This window comes from Anarrhichthys ocellatus, unplaced genomic scaffold (assembly GCF_004355925.1).
Source record: "Anarrhichthys ocellatus isolate YVR2014 unplaced genomic scaffold, GSC_Weel_1.0 scaffold32, whole genome shotgun sequence".
NCBI classification, from domain to species: domain Eukaryota; kingdom Metazoa; phylum Chordata; class Actinopteri; order Perciformes; family Anarhichadidae; genus Anarrhichthys; species Anarrhichthys ocellatus.
In genome coordinates, this window is record NW_022280062.1 from 2,394,820 (window position 1) to 2,412,295 (window position 17,476).

The 17,476-nt window shown below is 43.1% G+C and overlaps 1 protein-coding gene across 1 annotated transcript; it reads right to left on the reverse strand.

Moving 5' to 3' along the window:
* Positions 1 to 1,357: 1,357 nt before the first annotated feature.
* emilin2a (elastin microfibril interfacer 2a) lies at positions 1,358 to 17,364 on the reverse strand. Its single transcript, XM_031865152.1, has 9 exons — positions 17,069 to 17,364; positions 16,396 to 16,521; positions 14,422 to 14,612; positions 12,296 to 14,251; positions 5,519 to 5,866; positions 3,540 to 3,593; positions 3,069 to 3,128; positions 2,747 to 2,881; positions 1,358 to 2,142 (listed from the first exon to the last, which is right to left on the reverse strand). The coding sequence occupies exons 1-9, from the start codon at positions 17,212 to 17,214 to the stop codon at positions 1,808 to 1,810; spliced, it is 3,351 nt and encodes a 1,116-aa protein (XP_031721012.1). The 5' UTR covers positions 17,215 to 17,364; the 3' UTR covers positions 1,358 to 1,807.
* Positions 17,365 to 17,476: the final 112 nt, after the last annotated feature.

The following is a 17,476-nucleotide window of genomic DNA, read 5'->3' on the forward strand; positions in this document are numbered from 1 at the left end:
GTGTGTGTGTGTGTGTGTGTGTGTGTGTGTGTGTGTGTGTGTGTGTGAGAGAAAGGGGAAAGGCTGATCCCGGGCCTCTGGTGAGGAGCCAGAGGAAGAGCCATTGTATCTTGTTTGGAGATGAACAGGAAATACTTGAGGAAGCTTTTTGAAAGCGCTTCACTGGCATTATGTGTGTTGTGTCGTAGAAGACTCGTGGGCCGTTCCACTGACATGGATCATACCTCCAGCACAAGTGTAATATGATAGTGTGTGTGCTATTGAGGACAAGAGTCGGCCGGAGACTTGATTGAATTGAGACTTGACGAAAAACCATTAAATACAAAAAAAAGCACAATTTACGATCGTGGCTTCGTCCAGATTGTCACTATTATCGTCATTATTTCGCTGAAGTGTTTCCCGCTTTCACTCTGCAGCTCAGTTGTTTTTGTGTTGTTTTAAGATGCCTGTTTTGCATTTCATTTAATTTGCTTGTGCTCTACAATGTTTGAAGTCAAATAGAAATCTATCTTTATGATTAACAAAATGAATTCCATTCTTTCTATGAAAGTAAAGCATCTCGTGTGGAAGAATCACACTTCATCCTCAATGACCGTGGGATACGTGGTATATGTAAATATATAATATTGTTTGTTCTCTCTCAACTGCTGTGGGAAATGATCCTGTGTGTGCTGATCATCACATTCTTCTGTCGTCGATGCCTTTTCGTTTTATTCTGATCGTTTGTTCCATTCTGTTTGGAGGTAATGCTTGCTATTTGATTGTGTCTGACCGGCAGAAATACCTTAACTGTATGCTGTTAGATTTGTATAGAGATGTGGTTTAATAATAAAGTGTTTAAAGAACAAAATAAGTTGTAAGAAGAAAAGAAAAATGCAGGCCTAATGAAGCTAACAAAGTGTGGCTTGCGGTCATATTTGTATCGAATAAAGTTTCTAACTGAATACATTTGTGTGCTGCGCTTTTCTGTCTCCACTCTAAGTTAAGAAGTTCAACAGTAACCACAGGCTAGAGAAGTATCAATACAGTTAAAATACCTTAGGTAATTCCACATTTGTTTTATTGAATCCCGTAACCAGATAACAGCCCACTGAGTTACTGTTAAACTGACTATAAATCAGCAGTTCTCTCCTTTTAAAGGTTAAGAGGCTGAACTGAAGGCTAAATACTCTGCTGCTGGTTCCTAGTTTGCTGCTCGAGTATGTTCAGTCTTGGGAGTCAAGTGAGGGGGAATTTATTTTTTCATCCACACCCACTTTGTGATGACACGTGTTTGGTTTTTTTTTGCCTTCTGACCGTCTTCCTCAGTGCAGTTTCTGAAGCCAGCCGAGTCTGTAATATTAATAAAAGCAAGTTGTGTTGCAAAACCTCTTCATGTGTATTTATTAATCATTCTCTCCTTCTACAGTGGGTTACAGAGTAAGATGGAGTGAGCGTACGCTTTGATTTATCACAGTTTATGGATGGTGATATCACGTTCTTGCCTACTGAGTCTCTGAGATGGCTTTGTTAAAATGACATTTTATGAATTTTTATGTTAATTTACAAACACTTATTTACACAAGACATTCACAATAGGTACAAAAAAGGCATCTTGATAATCAAATATATTAGAAACAAATCCTGCTTCTTGTATTCAGGTATATATGGCAATGTAATGACTTCAGCTGAATTTATAAGTGAGGATCTTCACACACCGGCACTGTGTGGCAAAGAAGCGGCATCACAGCAAAACAGTGAAACCTATGCTTTCGCCAACATCTCCAGTCCAACTGTCTGGGAACAAACTAGTCCAGCTGAGCTCCAGCTATCTCTTGTCCTGTGGTGCGTACAGGAAGATGGCGCTGTAGATGGACAGGATCTCCCTGGCCCTGGTGGTGGCCAGCTGGCCTCTGGTCCTCACCAGGCCCACGCGGTCTCCTTTCCTCAGGGGCAGGATCAGACTGAAGGACACCGAGCCTCCGCAGCCACAGTTGCCGCCGGCTGAGCCCCCGTGTTGACTGGCCGCAGGCCCCGCCGAGCTCTGCAGCCTGTGGACGCTGCGGTTGGACACGGACAGGACGGCCTCCACGCGGTCACCCTGCTTTGCGGTCAGCAGTCCGGAAATCAGGTATCGGCCATCCAGAGGTGCGGTGAGGATCCCTGAGGAGATAAGAAAGGGAACGAGTGGGTGAGATCAATGACTAGAACGTAATGTTACTCCTACCGTGGGTCCTGTTGTCATAGCCTAATAGCTGGATTAGTTTTGAAGCCTTGAGAACAAGTTATGTTTAAAGTCTTTCTTAAAACAATAGTTCTTGTATTGTGAAATAATTCCCTCTGTTCCCTTCCACCAAAACCTAATGGCCTTCCAACGGAAGAGACAAAATCCAGTCCTCATTCTGAACAAAAATTAATTTAAAAGTTTGTGTTTAGTTTGCGGTACCACAAAATAAATATGGATTGGTTCAAGCCCTCAGGGTTGTTTTTTTTTCCAACCCACCTGTGCATTTTTTATGCTACTGTGTATCTCGTCTCGTTTGTTTTGTTATATGCACAAAGTAAAGAAGAGAAACTTTAGCAAAGGAGATAAATTTAACTCGAGATGTCGCACAGATGTGAAGGGCAGAGCCGACCAAAAACGAAAGAAACCACAAAAGACTCGAAGAAACCAACTGGTGTTACTATGCAACTTGACTATGTCAATGTCCATGTACAGTGTCGTAGTGACACTGCAACAGATATTAAATCTGCTGCTGTTGTGTACCTGTGTGGGGATTGTAGTGTCCTCCGTCGTTGACCAGAACTCTGTTGAAGCGGATGAAGCCAAAGTCTGCAGAGAGCGGCTGCTGCGTGAGGCCGGCAGAGAAGGAGAAGGGATCTGCGCCGATGTCGGCAGGAGCTGGAACGATAACGTGTAAGTCGATCAGCGCCTCATTTCAAAGACAAACTACATTTCTCACTTTATATACAGTAACTGAAAGAAATGCATAACTTGACGCCTTCACAAAATCCTTATATTTAAGCTAACGATTTGTATTTTTATTTACTTTATTCGATGCAGTTACTAGAATTGAGCTGATTTTTACCTGGTGGTTCAGCTGGAGCGTGATGCGTCGGGTTCCAGTGCATCTTCGTTGCTACGGGAACTACAAGGTACAAATATAGAAAGTGTTGATTGTGTATTTATGCCTACAGTCACGGCTGTGAGCTCAAGGGTTTCTAATATGTTAAAAATCAATATACAGAATCAACTTTTAGCCACTGACTGTAGCCATTATCTACTTCAGGAATTGTCTCCAACGTCACCAAATGTAACACCATGCAGCCCGGGGTAAACACTTTCTGGTGAGTGCATTCAGATGAGCTAAAATCCTTCCATCGTACGCCCACATCTCCTTAAACTAAACGCATCCAGTTCCCACTCCCTCGCACTCTCAGGCTACAAATTATTCACAGCTTTTCCAGTTTTTGGGGTTGTTGTTTTTTTGCACTGATGTAGTTGAATGGCAAACCTGCAGATGCATGCGTAGTAACTGAATAATGAACTGCTACAATACCTTGCCGGCTGGGTGATTGAGGCTTGAAAGACACAGGCTGCAAAGGAGGATAGCCTGCAAAAGGAACGGATGACAAACGCATCATGTTTTATCACCATCTGAAGAGAGAAGTTAGTGCCAGAGGCAGTTGTTTGGTTTTCCATCTGCACAGTGCGGGGCGGTTTCCCAGAGGAAGGTATGAATTAAAACAAAACGGGAGTTGTAATCTGCATTATTTTGGTTTTACAAGTGGCTTTTTGAATGAGTACGATGTTGTTTTAGCTTTTACAGCACAATGGGATCTATAAGTAGACTCAAGCGTTTACAGTTTCCTTGAAATGGATCTAAACCTGCAGATATTTGTGCTGTTTTAGTTCCGAATAAGACCAACAATCATAATAACAGATATACAACCATCCAATCACAAGGATTCTCAGCCCTGTAATGATGATGAGAAAACATGCCCTTCAATGGTGCAGAGTAATTCAGAACTTTTACTACTCTATATTAAAGCCTGAAGATTTGCATGAATTCTGAATGCACAGTTTGATTCTCAGGTTAAGAATCTCGACCAACATGGATTTATAGGACATATTTTAAAACTGTTCTCTATTATTTTACTGCCACGGGGAGGCTAAAACAAAGCCGATGATATTTTCCCTACTCATCCTATATATGCAGTCATAGTAATTCAATCCAGAACTGGCTCTGTGTGACTATCTGTTGTCTCTTCTGTCCAATTTGAGTTGGCCCCAGTTTGAAGCCTTTTAAGTACAGCATTCCTTTGTGTTGATGACAAAAGAAAACGTGGATAATTAAACCTATGTTATGAGTTCCATGTGTGAAACCAAATTTTTTTGTCAATGCTGATGTGGTTTGGATGAGTGAATCTGATGTGACTGGGATTTGACAGCACTGTTGAAAAGAGGAACATACATTTATTGTGTCACACATGTGGTAACGCTGGCTCAGTCTTGCTCTCCATGGTGCCAGAATTATGACACGGTGTCATGAAATGTTCTTCTCGTCTCAGCAGGGATGACAGTTTCAGCGTTCATACATACGCTTTAGATTTCAGCCCGGGGGAACGGAGAGCATGAGGCTGCACGTGGGCCTCTGAAGCTGTTGTTTATGTTTTTAAAATGTTGGGGGGTCAGTAATGCAGGTTTGAGACCTAAAGTCAGATCCATCTGACAATCAAAACAGATGTTCGGAAACAACCTGGAGATGTTTTGTTTTTACCATTTTATCAGATTTTACTCACAAACAAACTTTAATGTGGTTTATTGAACAAGATGTCATTATTAATAGTTAATAGTGTCATTTATTTATTTTGTTATTTCCTGTACTTCTCTGGCACAAGTCGGTTAGTTGTTCCAAAGTGCAGGACTAAAACCTTTGGTGAAACCGATTTTAGCTGTTATGCTCCGATCATCTGGAACAGTCTGCCCGAGTATCTGAGAGCTGCTAGAAGTGTTATTAAACGTAAACTTAAAACCTATTCAGCCGGGCCTTTATATATTTATAGATATTTAAACTATTTAATTCACTTATTTGATTGTATATAAGTTGTAAAATGTTATTCTATTTTATTGTTATTTTATTCATCTGGTTTTTATTTCACGCTCCTTTACTGCTAGGTTTTAATAGTCGTTAATTATATTTTATTAGACTTTATCATTTTAATGTCTCGTGTGCAGTGGTTTCAAATTGTTAAATTTCACTCGTAATTTTTCCAAACTTTCATTTGGCATGCCAGTTATCTGTGAAGCACTTTGAACTGCAGTAATCTGTATTAAAGGTGCGATACAAATAAAGATTGATTGAACTTGTACATACCAAGAAGTACCTATATTATGTATTTCATTTTTATTAGTAGCTAAAATGACCAAATCAGGTTTTGAGCCATAAATCCGTTGTGTTCACACAGATTTACTTAATTAAATCGTCCAGATTAAAGCTGCAGTGTGACGGAGATCATCACCGTTGGCACTTCTCACCTGGTGCGCCAGCAAATCCTTTGACAGGCATGCTGGACGAGTCCTCAGACCCTCTCCGCACGGTCACCCTGCGGCTGTACCCTGGAGGTCCGGCCTCGCCCGTCTCCACCACCGGCCTCATGGGAACCAGCGGGAGAGTGGCGTGGCCCGGTTGCCGGGGGCTGGACGGCTGGCTAGGCGAACTGATCTTGATCGTGTGCATGTTGGGCTGCAGTGGCTGGCTGGGATTGTGCGGCTGCCTGGGGCTGGATGGCAGCGGTGGGATGATGAAAGGGATGCGGATTTGTTGGATTCTGGTTCTGGTGGAATCTGGCGAGGAAGCGGGCCTCTCTGGTCTTAAGGTCATTCCTTAGAAAGAAAAAGACAGTGGGAAGATTGTAAATAAATCAAATTACAGTTCACTTTCTGACCATATGATAGGCGTTACCATCTGGTCACGACAACTGAAAGTGATGTAAAATGTTCTCTGCAAAGGCACAATCCTCCAATGAACATTTTTGTTTATAAGTCCCACTTCCTCTCTAAGATTCAGACCACATCCCTCCCTTCTCTTGTGAATTCTCTTTTAACGACAGGCCAAATTAGACCTGGCTTTCAGTGGCCCTCTGAGCTTTTTTGTTTTCAACCGGTACCATTATTACCCTTCATAAAAGCAGAACAGGCGGTCGCAACGAGAACCATCTGAACGGAAACTAGTCGACTGCTTGCCAGACCCCCTGAGGGCGCAGACATCAGCTGGGCCTCTGAGGTGGGCATATTGATGTTGTGAGAGTGTCCTGAGGACAAATAACAAAAAATAATTACAGTATACCTACTTTGTGTCAGCTCCGTCTCACAACCATGTGTCAGACTGATTGTGTCAAGCTGCATTTAAGATTCACTGAAGAGGTTTTACGTTTAAGGATAAAGCATATTTCTGCATTAAAGAACGTTCCTGAGCATTTTTTTACTGCCATTTCCGCATCACCTTATATTCTCTTGAATAGGTAAACCAGCCATTTCCAAGAGATATACGTGTGATAAATCACAACTTCATGTTATGCATGTATTATTGAAGCACGAACAGCTGATCACCGATTAGCTGGTTCAAGTCCCTCTTCCAAAATTGTCTTTAATGAGCTGGGAAATGCATTTAACCACTTTGTTGGCCCTTCAAGGAGAATGTCTCATGTATTTCAGTGAGAAATACTTAATGTAAACACAACAGTGTTATATTACAAGAGAACTTTCAACCATACCGCATCAGCAGTTAAAGAGCAGCTCTGGAGAAAAGTTGTGAACCTTAAAGGGAACGTTCACGCTAAAATTGAAATAACATATTTTTCTATTTATCAAACTAGATTGTTTTGGTGTGAGTTGCCTAGTTTTTGGAAATATCGGGGTCTGCCTTCTCTCCAGTATAATGGGACTGTATGGCACTCGTCCTGCGGTGCTCAAAGTGCCAAAAAGAATACATTTGAAAAACTCAACAGCAACGACTCTTTCCAGAGATCATGACCCGGTTACTCGAGATAATCCACAGACCTTGTTGTGAGCAGTTTCATGTAGAGAACTATGGATGAAAGTAAATAGCTCCTATTTTTTTGGGTGCTTTGAGCAGCTAAGCTGAGTTCCCTTATCTTAGAGAGAAGGCAGACATCTCTGAAGGATTCTCACGCCACAACAATCAAGACTGATAAATCATGAATGAACATTCACGTTCAAACCCCACGGGGTACCATTAAATGACTTTTCAGCTTGAGCGATGAATCAATTGAAGTCAACTGTACATCCAGTCTTGTACTGAGGAAAAGCGATCAATCCAAGTACCTGAGAGCAACGGTATTACATTAAAGTCTGCCTGTTGCTCCGGATTATGAAATCCACTCTGTTCCTATAAATAAAACATCAGCAACCATCGAAACTCCTCCTCCTTACTGCATGTGATACCACAAGCTACTCAGAAACCACATGTATAATCAAAAACAAATTAAACCCAGCAATCATGTTGTACTGAGATAATCACAAATCACTTCCTCATTTCCTTCCCGTGCCTCCTTCAGGACGTTTGCTGGCTGAGTGCATATTTCCCATGAGCTCTCAGCCAGTGTCTCACTAAGGGGGCAGCTACAAAGTCGAACAAAAAAAAAAGAAAACACACACAGACTGGCGCACACATACACACACACCAGTGCTGGTGCAACCAAGAAGAGCATCACCAAAAACAGATGTTATTACTCACAAGCAGATTGAGACACCCTCAAGGGGAGGGAAGCTGCAGTCCACAGATTCGGGTGACAGTGTTCAAAAGTGTCTGAAAGCGTCGAGCCATATTGCAGCAGACAAGCTGATCATGCGATGGAAAATGGTGTCAAGGGGCACAGTGCAGGGAGTGGCGGTTACGCACACAATAACGCATCGCTCACACTCTGACCATACATTTTTCTTTTCTTGCTATGCACATGGACACAATTTTATCCTCCACCCCAGTGATATTAATGATGGGAGGTTCAAATTGTGCACTGCATGGCAGACCTTCGGGGACTCCCATCGTGTATCTGGGTCCATTCTCCTCTGAAGACTTCCAGATGGGCTCATCGGTCAGAGATGGAAACACCTCACGTCGGGGCTTCAGGGGTCTCTCTGGGGAAGCTGTTGCAGTCAAAGCGCCCCCTTCAAATTCTGCTGCGCACTAAATATATACAGTGTGTGTGTGTTTGCGGTGTCGAGTTCAATTTTTCATTCTTTTACAACCAGACACCCTTTGACTTCGAAAAGCCTTTGATATCTTGTTTTCCTTCATCACGGTAGACAGTTAATCTCACTGCCTGTCTCTCCTGTATAAAGTCAGAATGATCAATTGCAAAGCATTGATCCATGAAATCAAAGCCTTCAATTTATCCCTGCTTTAATACAACTGCTTTTTTTTCTTCTTTTTTTTCTGAAGGCGTCGTCTGTCAATAGAAACACCCGAAGGACAGGGTGGAGGGAGAGGAGGAAAATAAGTCCTCTGGCATTCTTGGAAGGACAAAAAAAAAAAAAAAAACTGGACAGAAGGAGAGAGCGATGAGTGAGAAAAGGGAGAGTAGTTCAGAGATAAGAGAGGGAGAGAGAAACAGGGTAGTGATTTGAGCTAGACTGGGATCACCTCCAAAAAAAGGAGGAAAAAAGTTCTTGAGAATCAAATGAGAAAAATTCAGAACAAGACAGTTGATTAGTCACCGTCTGAATGAGGAACAGTGAGCTCAGGCTCTTTGAAAACAGAAGCATTTCCTAATAACCTATATCAAACAGTCTGCTTTATCACATGTAATTTCACAATCACTTTGATACCTCTGTGTTATACAGAGTCACTGCTGCTTAACTGCGACTCCCTCTCGGAAAGCAAACGGCCAGAAACAAACACTGACGAGCTGTAGCAGCAGACCCTTCGCTGCTGCAGCTGCTGTGGGCAGAGCAGTGCCAACATTTTGCAACTGAAGTCACGCAAATTCCATTCAGCAGTCATATTGAGTAAGGGCAAAGCTATTCCAGTTAATCTTTCAGTTCTGTTATTACAACACCTCATCTGTTCGCAGCCTCCTCGGGGTCTTCATATGACTGAGGAAACATTTCAGTAGGCTCTCCACCACCACCACCACCACACCCGCAGAGCTGGGATTTTTCATAGAAATGTTTTATCTCCATTTAAACTATTTATCTCCTTCCCGTACTTGAGGAAAACGTAAAATCCTCATGCTACCTCAGCCACACAGTCCCACTCCCTCTCTCGGGGGATACAGGCTATGAAGCACAAAGAGAGAGAATATCATGTTATTTGCCTTTAAAGGAATAGATCGACATTTTTGGGGAACAGGTTTATTCACTTTCTTGCCGAGAGTTGGAAGAGAAGAATAAACATTTCTCATGTCTGTACAGTAAATATGAAGCTATACCACCAGCGATACGCTAACTTAGCTTAGCACAACGACTGTAAAAATGAAACGGCTCGCCTGCCTGTGTCCAAAGTAGCCAAATCTGCCTACCAGTATCTTGTTTATTCAATCCATACAAAAACATTGTTGCTGGCTGCCTGAAAAAAAACATAATTAGTGAGCTTTAGAGGTGCTGGTAGGAGGATTTTGTTTCCTTTAGACAGAGCCAGGCTAGCTAGTTTCCAGCCTTTATGCTAAGCTAAGTTAGCCAGCTCCTGGCAGTAGCTTTTACGTGTAGCAAACAGAAATGTGAGTTGTATTGATCTTCTCAACTAACTATTTGCAAGAAAATTAATATGCGTATTTCCCAGGCGGCAACCTCCAGAGTTGAAAAGTGAAGCCAAAGCAAAAGCGCCTTAAACTTGCATTATTTTAACAGCCATTAGGGTTCCTGATGCTCCCCTTGTTGCAAAAATCAGTCAGATTGTATGGAAGTCTATGAGAAAATGACACTACTTCTCACTTGATTTATTACCTCAGTAAACATTATACACACGAGTTCATGGTCTCAATCGCTAGTTTCAAGTCTTCTTCAATACAGCATGATGTTCATTTCGTAAATTATAGTTGCATTTAGAGCAACATAGACAATAAAGCATGGTATGCTTTAGGGCGTTGCTGTCTTGTGATTGATTGACAGGTCGCTGCCATGGAGTTTTCCGGTCTGGGAGTTGTCCGTGTTTTCGTCTTACAACTGTTACCCTTTCACAGTGTGTTTTTATTTTATGAAAGTTAATTGTAACATTTTGGTCACCTGAAAATGTCTCATTCAATGTTTTACTTAGCGCCACCCTCGCTTGTCGCTTCTGGTCGCAGAAAAACAAGGTGGCGCAGCCAAAAACCAAGATGGAGACGGACAAAATGCCAGAGGCTTCAAAACCGTAGTCCACAAACCAATGGGTAACGTGATGGTGACTACATATACAGTATACATGTCTATTGTATTTCCCAATTATATGTATGTATTTCTTTAAATATGCTCCCTCATATTGAAAAAAAGCTAGAAACTGATACAGGGATTAGGGATAAACAACTAATCAAGAGGCCCCGACAATTTGTTACGGTATGCACAGGCCTGTCTGATTTAATGCTGGGCAGAGGTGCAGTGTGCTGTTAGGTCTACAGTAATGAAATCATACATCGCAGTTTGGAAATAACTGCCCAAATTTGGCAAAGAGTGAAATATGGAATAGCAAATGCCTTCATTCTCTCCGTCTCTCTACTCCACAACCACTAATCACCACTTTTCTCCTCAGGTCCCTATCATACCATTGTTTCGGATGGTTTGAGAGAGGGAGGCACCGGTGATGGGGCCCTAGCCATGACATCACAGCTAAGGGTAGTCGAAGCATCTGGTCCTGGGTGTGGAGCCCTGCTTCTCCCCTCTCCATCAAGACTGGCTCCAGCAGTGAGTCAGGGCGCTTAATGAGGACCAGACTCCACACATCAGGCTGAGGTCACCCTACGGGAATCTCTGGAGGTTGGTATGTGTAAGGAAAAAAGAGAGGGAGGGAGGTGTATTGCGTATATATGTGTGCGTGTGTTTAATTGTGTACTGAGAGACCGGGAATTGAGATTGAGGTCTGCAGTTCTGTGGTATGAGTAACAACAACAAAAAAGCAATGTCACGGTGCAAGAAAAAAGACCTCACAGCTCAATGTGGATGCACCAGTCTGCTCGGGTGTTCTGATATTTACATGAGGGAGCAATGAGGCACAAAACAGTGCGAGTAAATTATCAGAGTAGTTAGGAGGGGCTGACCTCTTGTCATCTAAAAGATGTAATTCCTTATATAAAAACTTGGGAATTCTGAGGAAAACATGGATCTAAGTCGCAGGAAGTTTCCATCGTGGGCCTCTGCCTGTTGGTGCTGGGACATATTGAATGACATATTCAAGGCGAGCACGGGAGGCCCAGTGAACCCGTGTCCTCCCTCTCTGGGAAATACCCTGCGGCCATTCATGGGATCTGATCCTTCCCACCAAGCCTCCATATAAGCCAAGCAAGCAGAATGCATTATATGGAGGATTATCTTCAGGAAAAGTTTGTGTTTACACAGATGTTAATCACACTTGATAAAATCATATGGCGGAAATTAGAGAGGAAGCTACAAAGGAGTGTGTATTTAGTAATTTAAGTGCCTGCCTGCGCTAATGGGAGAATCCATAGACTTTTGAGTGGTGAAACTGTGCCATAATCTACATCTAATACTGTCATATAGTATACTGAAATGTAATAGGTTAAAGTAACAATTGTGCTTATTTGCTTTCTTGCTGAGAATTGGATGAAATTCAATATGAAGCTACGGACAGAACCAAGCTAGTTTAGCTTATTATAAATACTGGAATTAGGGGGAAAGAGCTAGCCTGCCTTTCTACAAAATTAATTTTATAATGTCGAGCACACACAACACGTTTTGAAGCCTCAAGACAACAACAAAGCAAATGAGTTTATCTGCCAAAATGTTGAACTTTTCCTTTAAATTCACTAATGAAGTGAAGCCTGCAACATGGTTCAGGTAGTCAGTCTCATTTTACACTCTCATGATATACTCTTCTTATTGCAACATACATGCAGTGGACTCTTTTTCATTGTGGTGTATTTAAGCGGTACTTAACCTGCTGTCCCTTTCTGCCACATTACCGCTGCTGCATTTCATAAGCCTCGACCTCCACCTGTAGGCTCTGAGTCTACATTCCCCTTGGTTGGAAGATATTTCCTCCACCCCCCCCCCCTAAATATGACCTCACAATACCAAATGATTATTTCCTTCTGCAAACATTACCACAGACAGCCAATGATGTCATCAAACCCACAAACTCACCTGGCTCTTTGGCGGCGACGTCTTTCAAGACATGTTTGGCCATCGCAGACAGCTGCGCCTGGAACCTCTGCAGGGAATTCTGCAGCGCGATGATGTCCGCGCCATGGTTTCCACAGGTGACGTTCATTCTGTACACATAGTCCCGTAGACCAACAACATGTCTCTCCAGTCCATCTTTCAGCTCTTTGATGTTGGCAGAAACCCCATCTAACCTTCCACACACCTTTTCAAGTCTGGACACGCGTCCATCCAGAGCAGAAATGCCCTGCGTGTTCTGTTTACATTGACTCAGTTCAGATGACACCTGCCTGCTGAGCGCATTGAACCTGGTTTTCAGCTCTTCCACATGTCGTCTGGTGTCCTCTGCCTGGCTACTGGGTGCTGCGATCACTGATGCCCAGTTGTCCCGTGCTGGACTCCCAAAGCCCCTCTGCTCTGCATGGCAGCATGTCGAGTTTATTTTGTGCATATCCTGGTTGTATTTGCTTAAGGAGTCACTTAGCCCGGTAACAGCTCCAGCCAGACCGAGCACATTATCTTGGAGATTAATCAATCTCTTCTGGAAGTCGTCCATCGTCTTCGCACGTCTCTCATTTGCGACTGACTGCCGTCCAACCAGATCTTCCAGTTGCCTGAGCTTGTCCGCGTTGGCATTGACATCTGTGTTGACAATGTCCAATTCATTCCTGTACCGACTCAGGTCCGTCAAAATGTTTTCTAGACCTTTAGGTGTGGGCGAGGAACTCACTGCACCTACACTAATTCCTGAGCCTGAACATCCTGCAGAGCACAACTCTCCAACAGCATTGACCTTATCATCCAAACCTTTGAGGAGGAACTTATTGTTGTTGACTTCTGTCTGGATGCCATCCATGGAGTCACTAAACATCCCAGGGTAGGAGCTGTTGCTCATTTCCACCAGCATGTTCGTAAACTGGTCCTCCATGCTGTCCAAACGCTCCTCCAGAAGCCGCCGGAGTGCTGCGACTTCGTCCGAGATCGTTCGGGTCAGCTTCTCTTCGATATAGAAGCAGTGAGTCTCTGCATTTTGCTCCGTGATGTTAATGCGTGCCTCCAGCTCTTCAATCATCAGGCCGAAATCATTGTCTTCTTGAGGAGCAGACAGGTGCGCCAGCTCGTTGTCAATGCGGACGTTCAGGATGCGATGAGCCTCTGCAATACGGTCAATCTCCCGCCACAGGTCTTTGTGGTCACTACGCCCCTCTTCCACTTTGGATGGATCAGTCTGCCTTTGAGTTCGTATAGGTCCATCTGCTGCTGCCATGTCCAGACGTAGTGCCCAGATCTCCTTTCTCAGATCAGCCTCCTTGGTATCCAACAGCTTGGTCAAGCTGACCAAACCTTGATCACGGTTGTCTTCACAGGTGTTGATCTTGTCGTTGCATGAGCTTTGCAGCTTGGCCATCTGTTCCTCCACGTTCTGGTCATGCTCCTTCTTCAGCTTCTCAAATTTTCCATCAACATAGGTCTGTATGACATCAAACTCCGCTATAGCTGGAGTCTGAGATTGAGAGGCATCCATCAGGACGCGGATCTGCCCCTCATGACTTGTCATGGTTCCTCTTAGGTCCTCCAAAGCTTCATCCTTGCTTTTCAGTTCATTGTTGATATCATCCAACCGGGTCACTATTTTTTCTATAGCCTCTCCAGCAATCCTACCTCTGGTAGCCTGATGACCATCCAGCACTGCCGGGGTCTCCTCTGCGCCCGCAGCCGTAGCACTGTCTGGTGGACGCATGTTGTTGAGAAGTGTCACCAGTATCTTCTTTGTGTCTTCCTGCAGATCTGTGCGGAGGTTGGCAGTTAACCCGGTCAAAGCAGACTGGAGATCCAGGACTGTCTGAGACAGGCGCTGAACTTCACCCTCGAGAAGACGCACCTTATCTGTCCCAACATGCCTCCCCTCATGGTGCCCTGTCTCTCTCCGCTCTGGCCCTATGATCAGAAAATAAGTTATTCAATTATTATTGTTTACATTCTCTCCTCCTTTAAGCAAAAGACACTAAGGTAGCTCAAATTAGTTGTTGAGTGGTACTTAGTTACATTTGGAAATACATAGATATTTTGCAGAAATTTTAAAAACTCTCATATCAAATGTCTCTTACTCTGTGTGTGTCTGTATGCATATCCAGGATTTGGTGGGAGGTAAGGCTGTGTTCCCTGAACAGTTTGTCGGTCTGGGGGTAGTTTTAAATCTTTACAGTCCAGACCGTGGTAACCAGGACAGCATCTCCACTCCAACTCTGTGACCGTCTTGAAGGCAATCTTGTATGTAGGTCGAAAGCGATTTTGGTATCTGTAAAACAGGGCAGAGTAACCAATTTTTCAAAAGCTAAAACAAACATGAATATAAACTTGGGAACACTGAGCTTCATTTCCAAGATCAAATCCAGACCATTTATGGGATGTTATTCTACATCTAATCTGCCATTCCAAAAAAGAAGAAACTGTTCCAATAATGTGTATTTTTATTGGGATCTGTTGACTCCTGCAATCACCAAAACATCTGCCTTTGGGAACACTTTTTGAGCTTCTCTACTTTATCACGGTACATGAACATTTCAACTTTCTAGCCAAGAAAAACAGTTCCCTAAGAAACAATAGATGACACCACTTCCCTGAAGGCAGCGGTCATGTCATGCAGAACATCTGGAAAGTTGATGACTGAAACAATCATCTTTGCACATTTCGTAACTGACACCCTCACTGATGTCACTGTTCTAGCTTGACAAATAGAAGAGAGGAAACTATAATCCTTAACATCAGAGCTGGAGTCAACTATGTGTGCTTAAAGTCACAATGAAACCGAAAGTGCCTTTAGCATCAGTGAAACGGAATCATTATTTCTTGATATCATTGGTTGGTACTATCTTACGTAAGCCCACCTCGTATATTGTTTTACTGGAAGAAAAGAAAATGATATATTGATATGACAATACAAAGAAATTCATGTTTTTTCATCTTTTTGCATATATTGTTAAATAAGTGCACAATACGACCCCGGATGTGATGTAAAAGGGTAAAAAGGGGATTTTTCCTTTAATTTCATCTCATCCGCACATGAGATAAAGCCAATACATTATGTGATCACTTAGAAATGGAAAAATCCAGAGGTGTCTCCTCTCACTGCCAGGTCTTCTTGCTTCAAGCAGAAACTTGGAAGTGTGTTCCCGTGACGTAAGAATGATTTGTTTCCAGGGATCTTTTCCATCACACACTGGCTGTTGTGGCTGTTTGGATCACAAAGCTCAACAACAGATAACATGTGTTGTTTCACAACTAAAAATGATTTACAAAGCTAAATATATTAAATTGCAACACAACATGTTCCAGTAAAGAATCAATAACACTCTAAGAAACCACATCCTTTGAACATCATGAATATGCTGCTTTTTTTTACATGTTAAAAGGAAAGTTCACCCCAAAAATCAATAGTAGGCCTACATATTTTTCCTCTTACCTGTAGGGACTTTTAGCAATCTAGATTGTTTTGGTGTGAGTTGCATAGTTTGGGAGCTATCAGCTATAGAGAGATCTCTGCCTTCTCTCCAATATAATGGAACTACACTCCGCTCTGCTTGTGTTGCTCAAAGCGCCAAAAAAATACATTTGAAACGATCAACAGCAATGACTCTTTCCAGAGATCATGACCCTGTTACTCAAGATAATCCACAGACCTTGTTGTGAGCTGTTTCATGTAGAGAACTATGTTTGAAAGAAAATAGAAGTAGTGCAGGAGTGTTCAACAGTGGAGCGTGTCCACAGGTGATCACTGTTAACACTAGCCTGTAACTTGGTAGGCTATTTCAGGTAACATGTGTATTGCTATAGAGAGAGTTCTAGTCCTCATTAGCTTTACGCTCCATTTCCTGTTTAAGCCTTTGCCTTTTCAGTGGGCTTTTTAACTTGCTAAAAAAAAAAACGCTGTGCTTATGGTTCTGCCAACAGCGTTTCTTCTCGCCACTGTGAATATTTCTGTTTCTGTCTCTCAGAGAAACATTTTGTATCAGAACTCCAGTCCATCTCATACATCTGAACATGCACCCTCGACCCTATGCCCTCATCCCCCGGATGCTCACGTTACTTGTTGTTGGCAGTCGCGCTGGTAGGCTGGGCAGGGGGCCAGTACGGGCTCCTGGAAGCTCTCCACACTCCCCTGCACGGCGCAGCTCACGTTCCTGCGCACCACATAGGCACACCAGTTCCTGCGAGGAGAGAAGGCAGAAATAAAGAAGATGTATTTAAATACCAAGAACTATCAGAAACATTTTTGGTGAAGTACTCCGTAAATAAAGTGAGTTATTAAGTTTTTAGTGATTTCTAATGCTTTAGCTTAGCCTAAACGTTGCGTCTTTTTAGTTTATCTGTATAAGAGTTGCAAATGAACTAATGGTCTATTTTTATTGGGTGAGGGATTGGAGTAGTCCACTGCCATTCCAGCGTTTATCTAAATGTTATCACCTTTTATCAACACTGGCAAACTCCAGCCAAATTTAGCCGCGGGCTGATAAAAGCACAGTGGATGTTAACAGCCTACAGATGACCATAAGAGGCGGTCTGAGGTCATTCCGATTAATGAGAAGTTTCGGACTTCATCGCGTTTTTTTGGCAACTGCGCAACAAAAGGCACGCAGCTTTAACCTTCGGGAAAAGTGGGATTAAAGAAACGCCCGTGCTGAATTTGTTGTGACTTTCTCAAAAACAGAAACGTTTCAATGGTTGGCCACATGAGTATAAAGACCCGTAACGTACCTGTTTCTGTGTCTCTGTACCACTCCAGTGTATGCAGACCCTTGGAACAAGTCATAAGAGGAGGGAGACCCGTAAGTGAACTGAAAGTTCAAAAACAGTGTGAAAACTGTCCACCGCCAGTCCATCTCTCCGCTCCTGCAATTCATACTAAACAAACGCCTTAAAATAAATACTCCTAACACAGAAAAAAGAGGCTACTCTGCTATTATCATGCGCGACGTTCCCAAAAAAACACAGTCACATTGCCCCAGTGACTGATGAAACTCCAAGTTTGGGGAAGTCCACATTCACTTCAACTCCCTTGGAATGACGTTTGGGGCCAACACCCTCCTCCCAAAAATTCACGAGGAAAAACTCCCCCCCCCCCCCCCCCCCCCCCCCCCCCCCCCCCCCCCACAACCCCAACAC

Coding starts and splice junctions, on each gene's coding strand:
- emilin2a (XM_031865152.1), bottom strand. CDS start 17,214: ATGAATTGCAGGAGCGGAGAGATGGACTGGCGGTGGACAGTTTTCACA. Junction 14,252..14,421: donor TGCATACAGACACACACAGA/GTAAGAGACATT, acceptor TTCTGATCATAG/GGCCAGAGCGGAGAGAGACA. Junction 3,594..5,518: donor AGGATTTGCTGGCGCACCAG/GTGAGAAGTGCC, acceptor TTCCTTTTGCAG/GCTATCCTCCTTTGCAGCCT.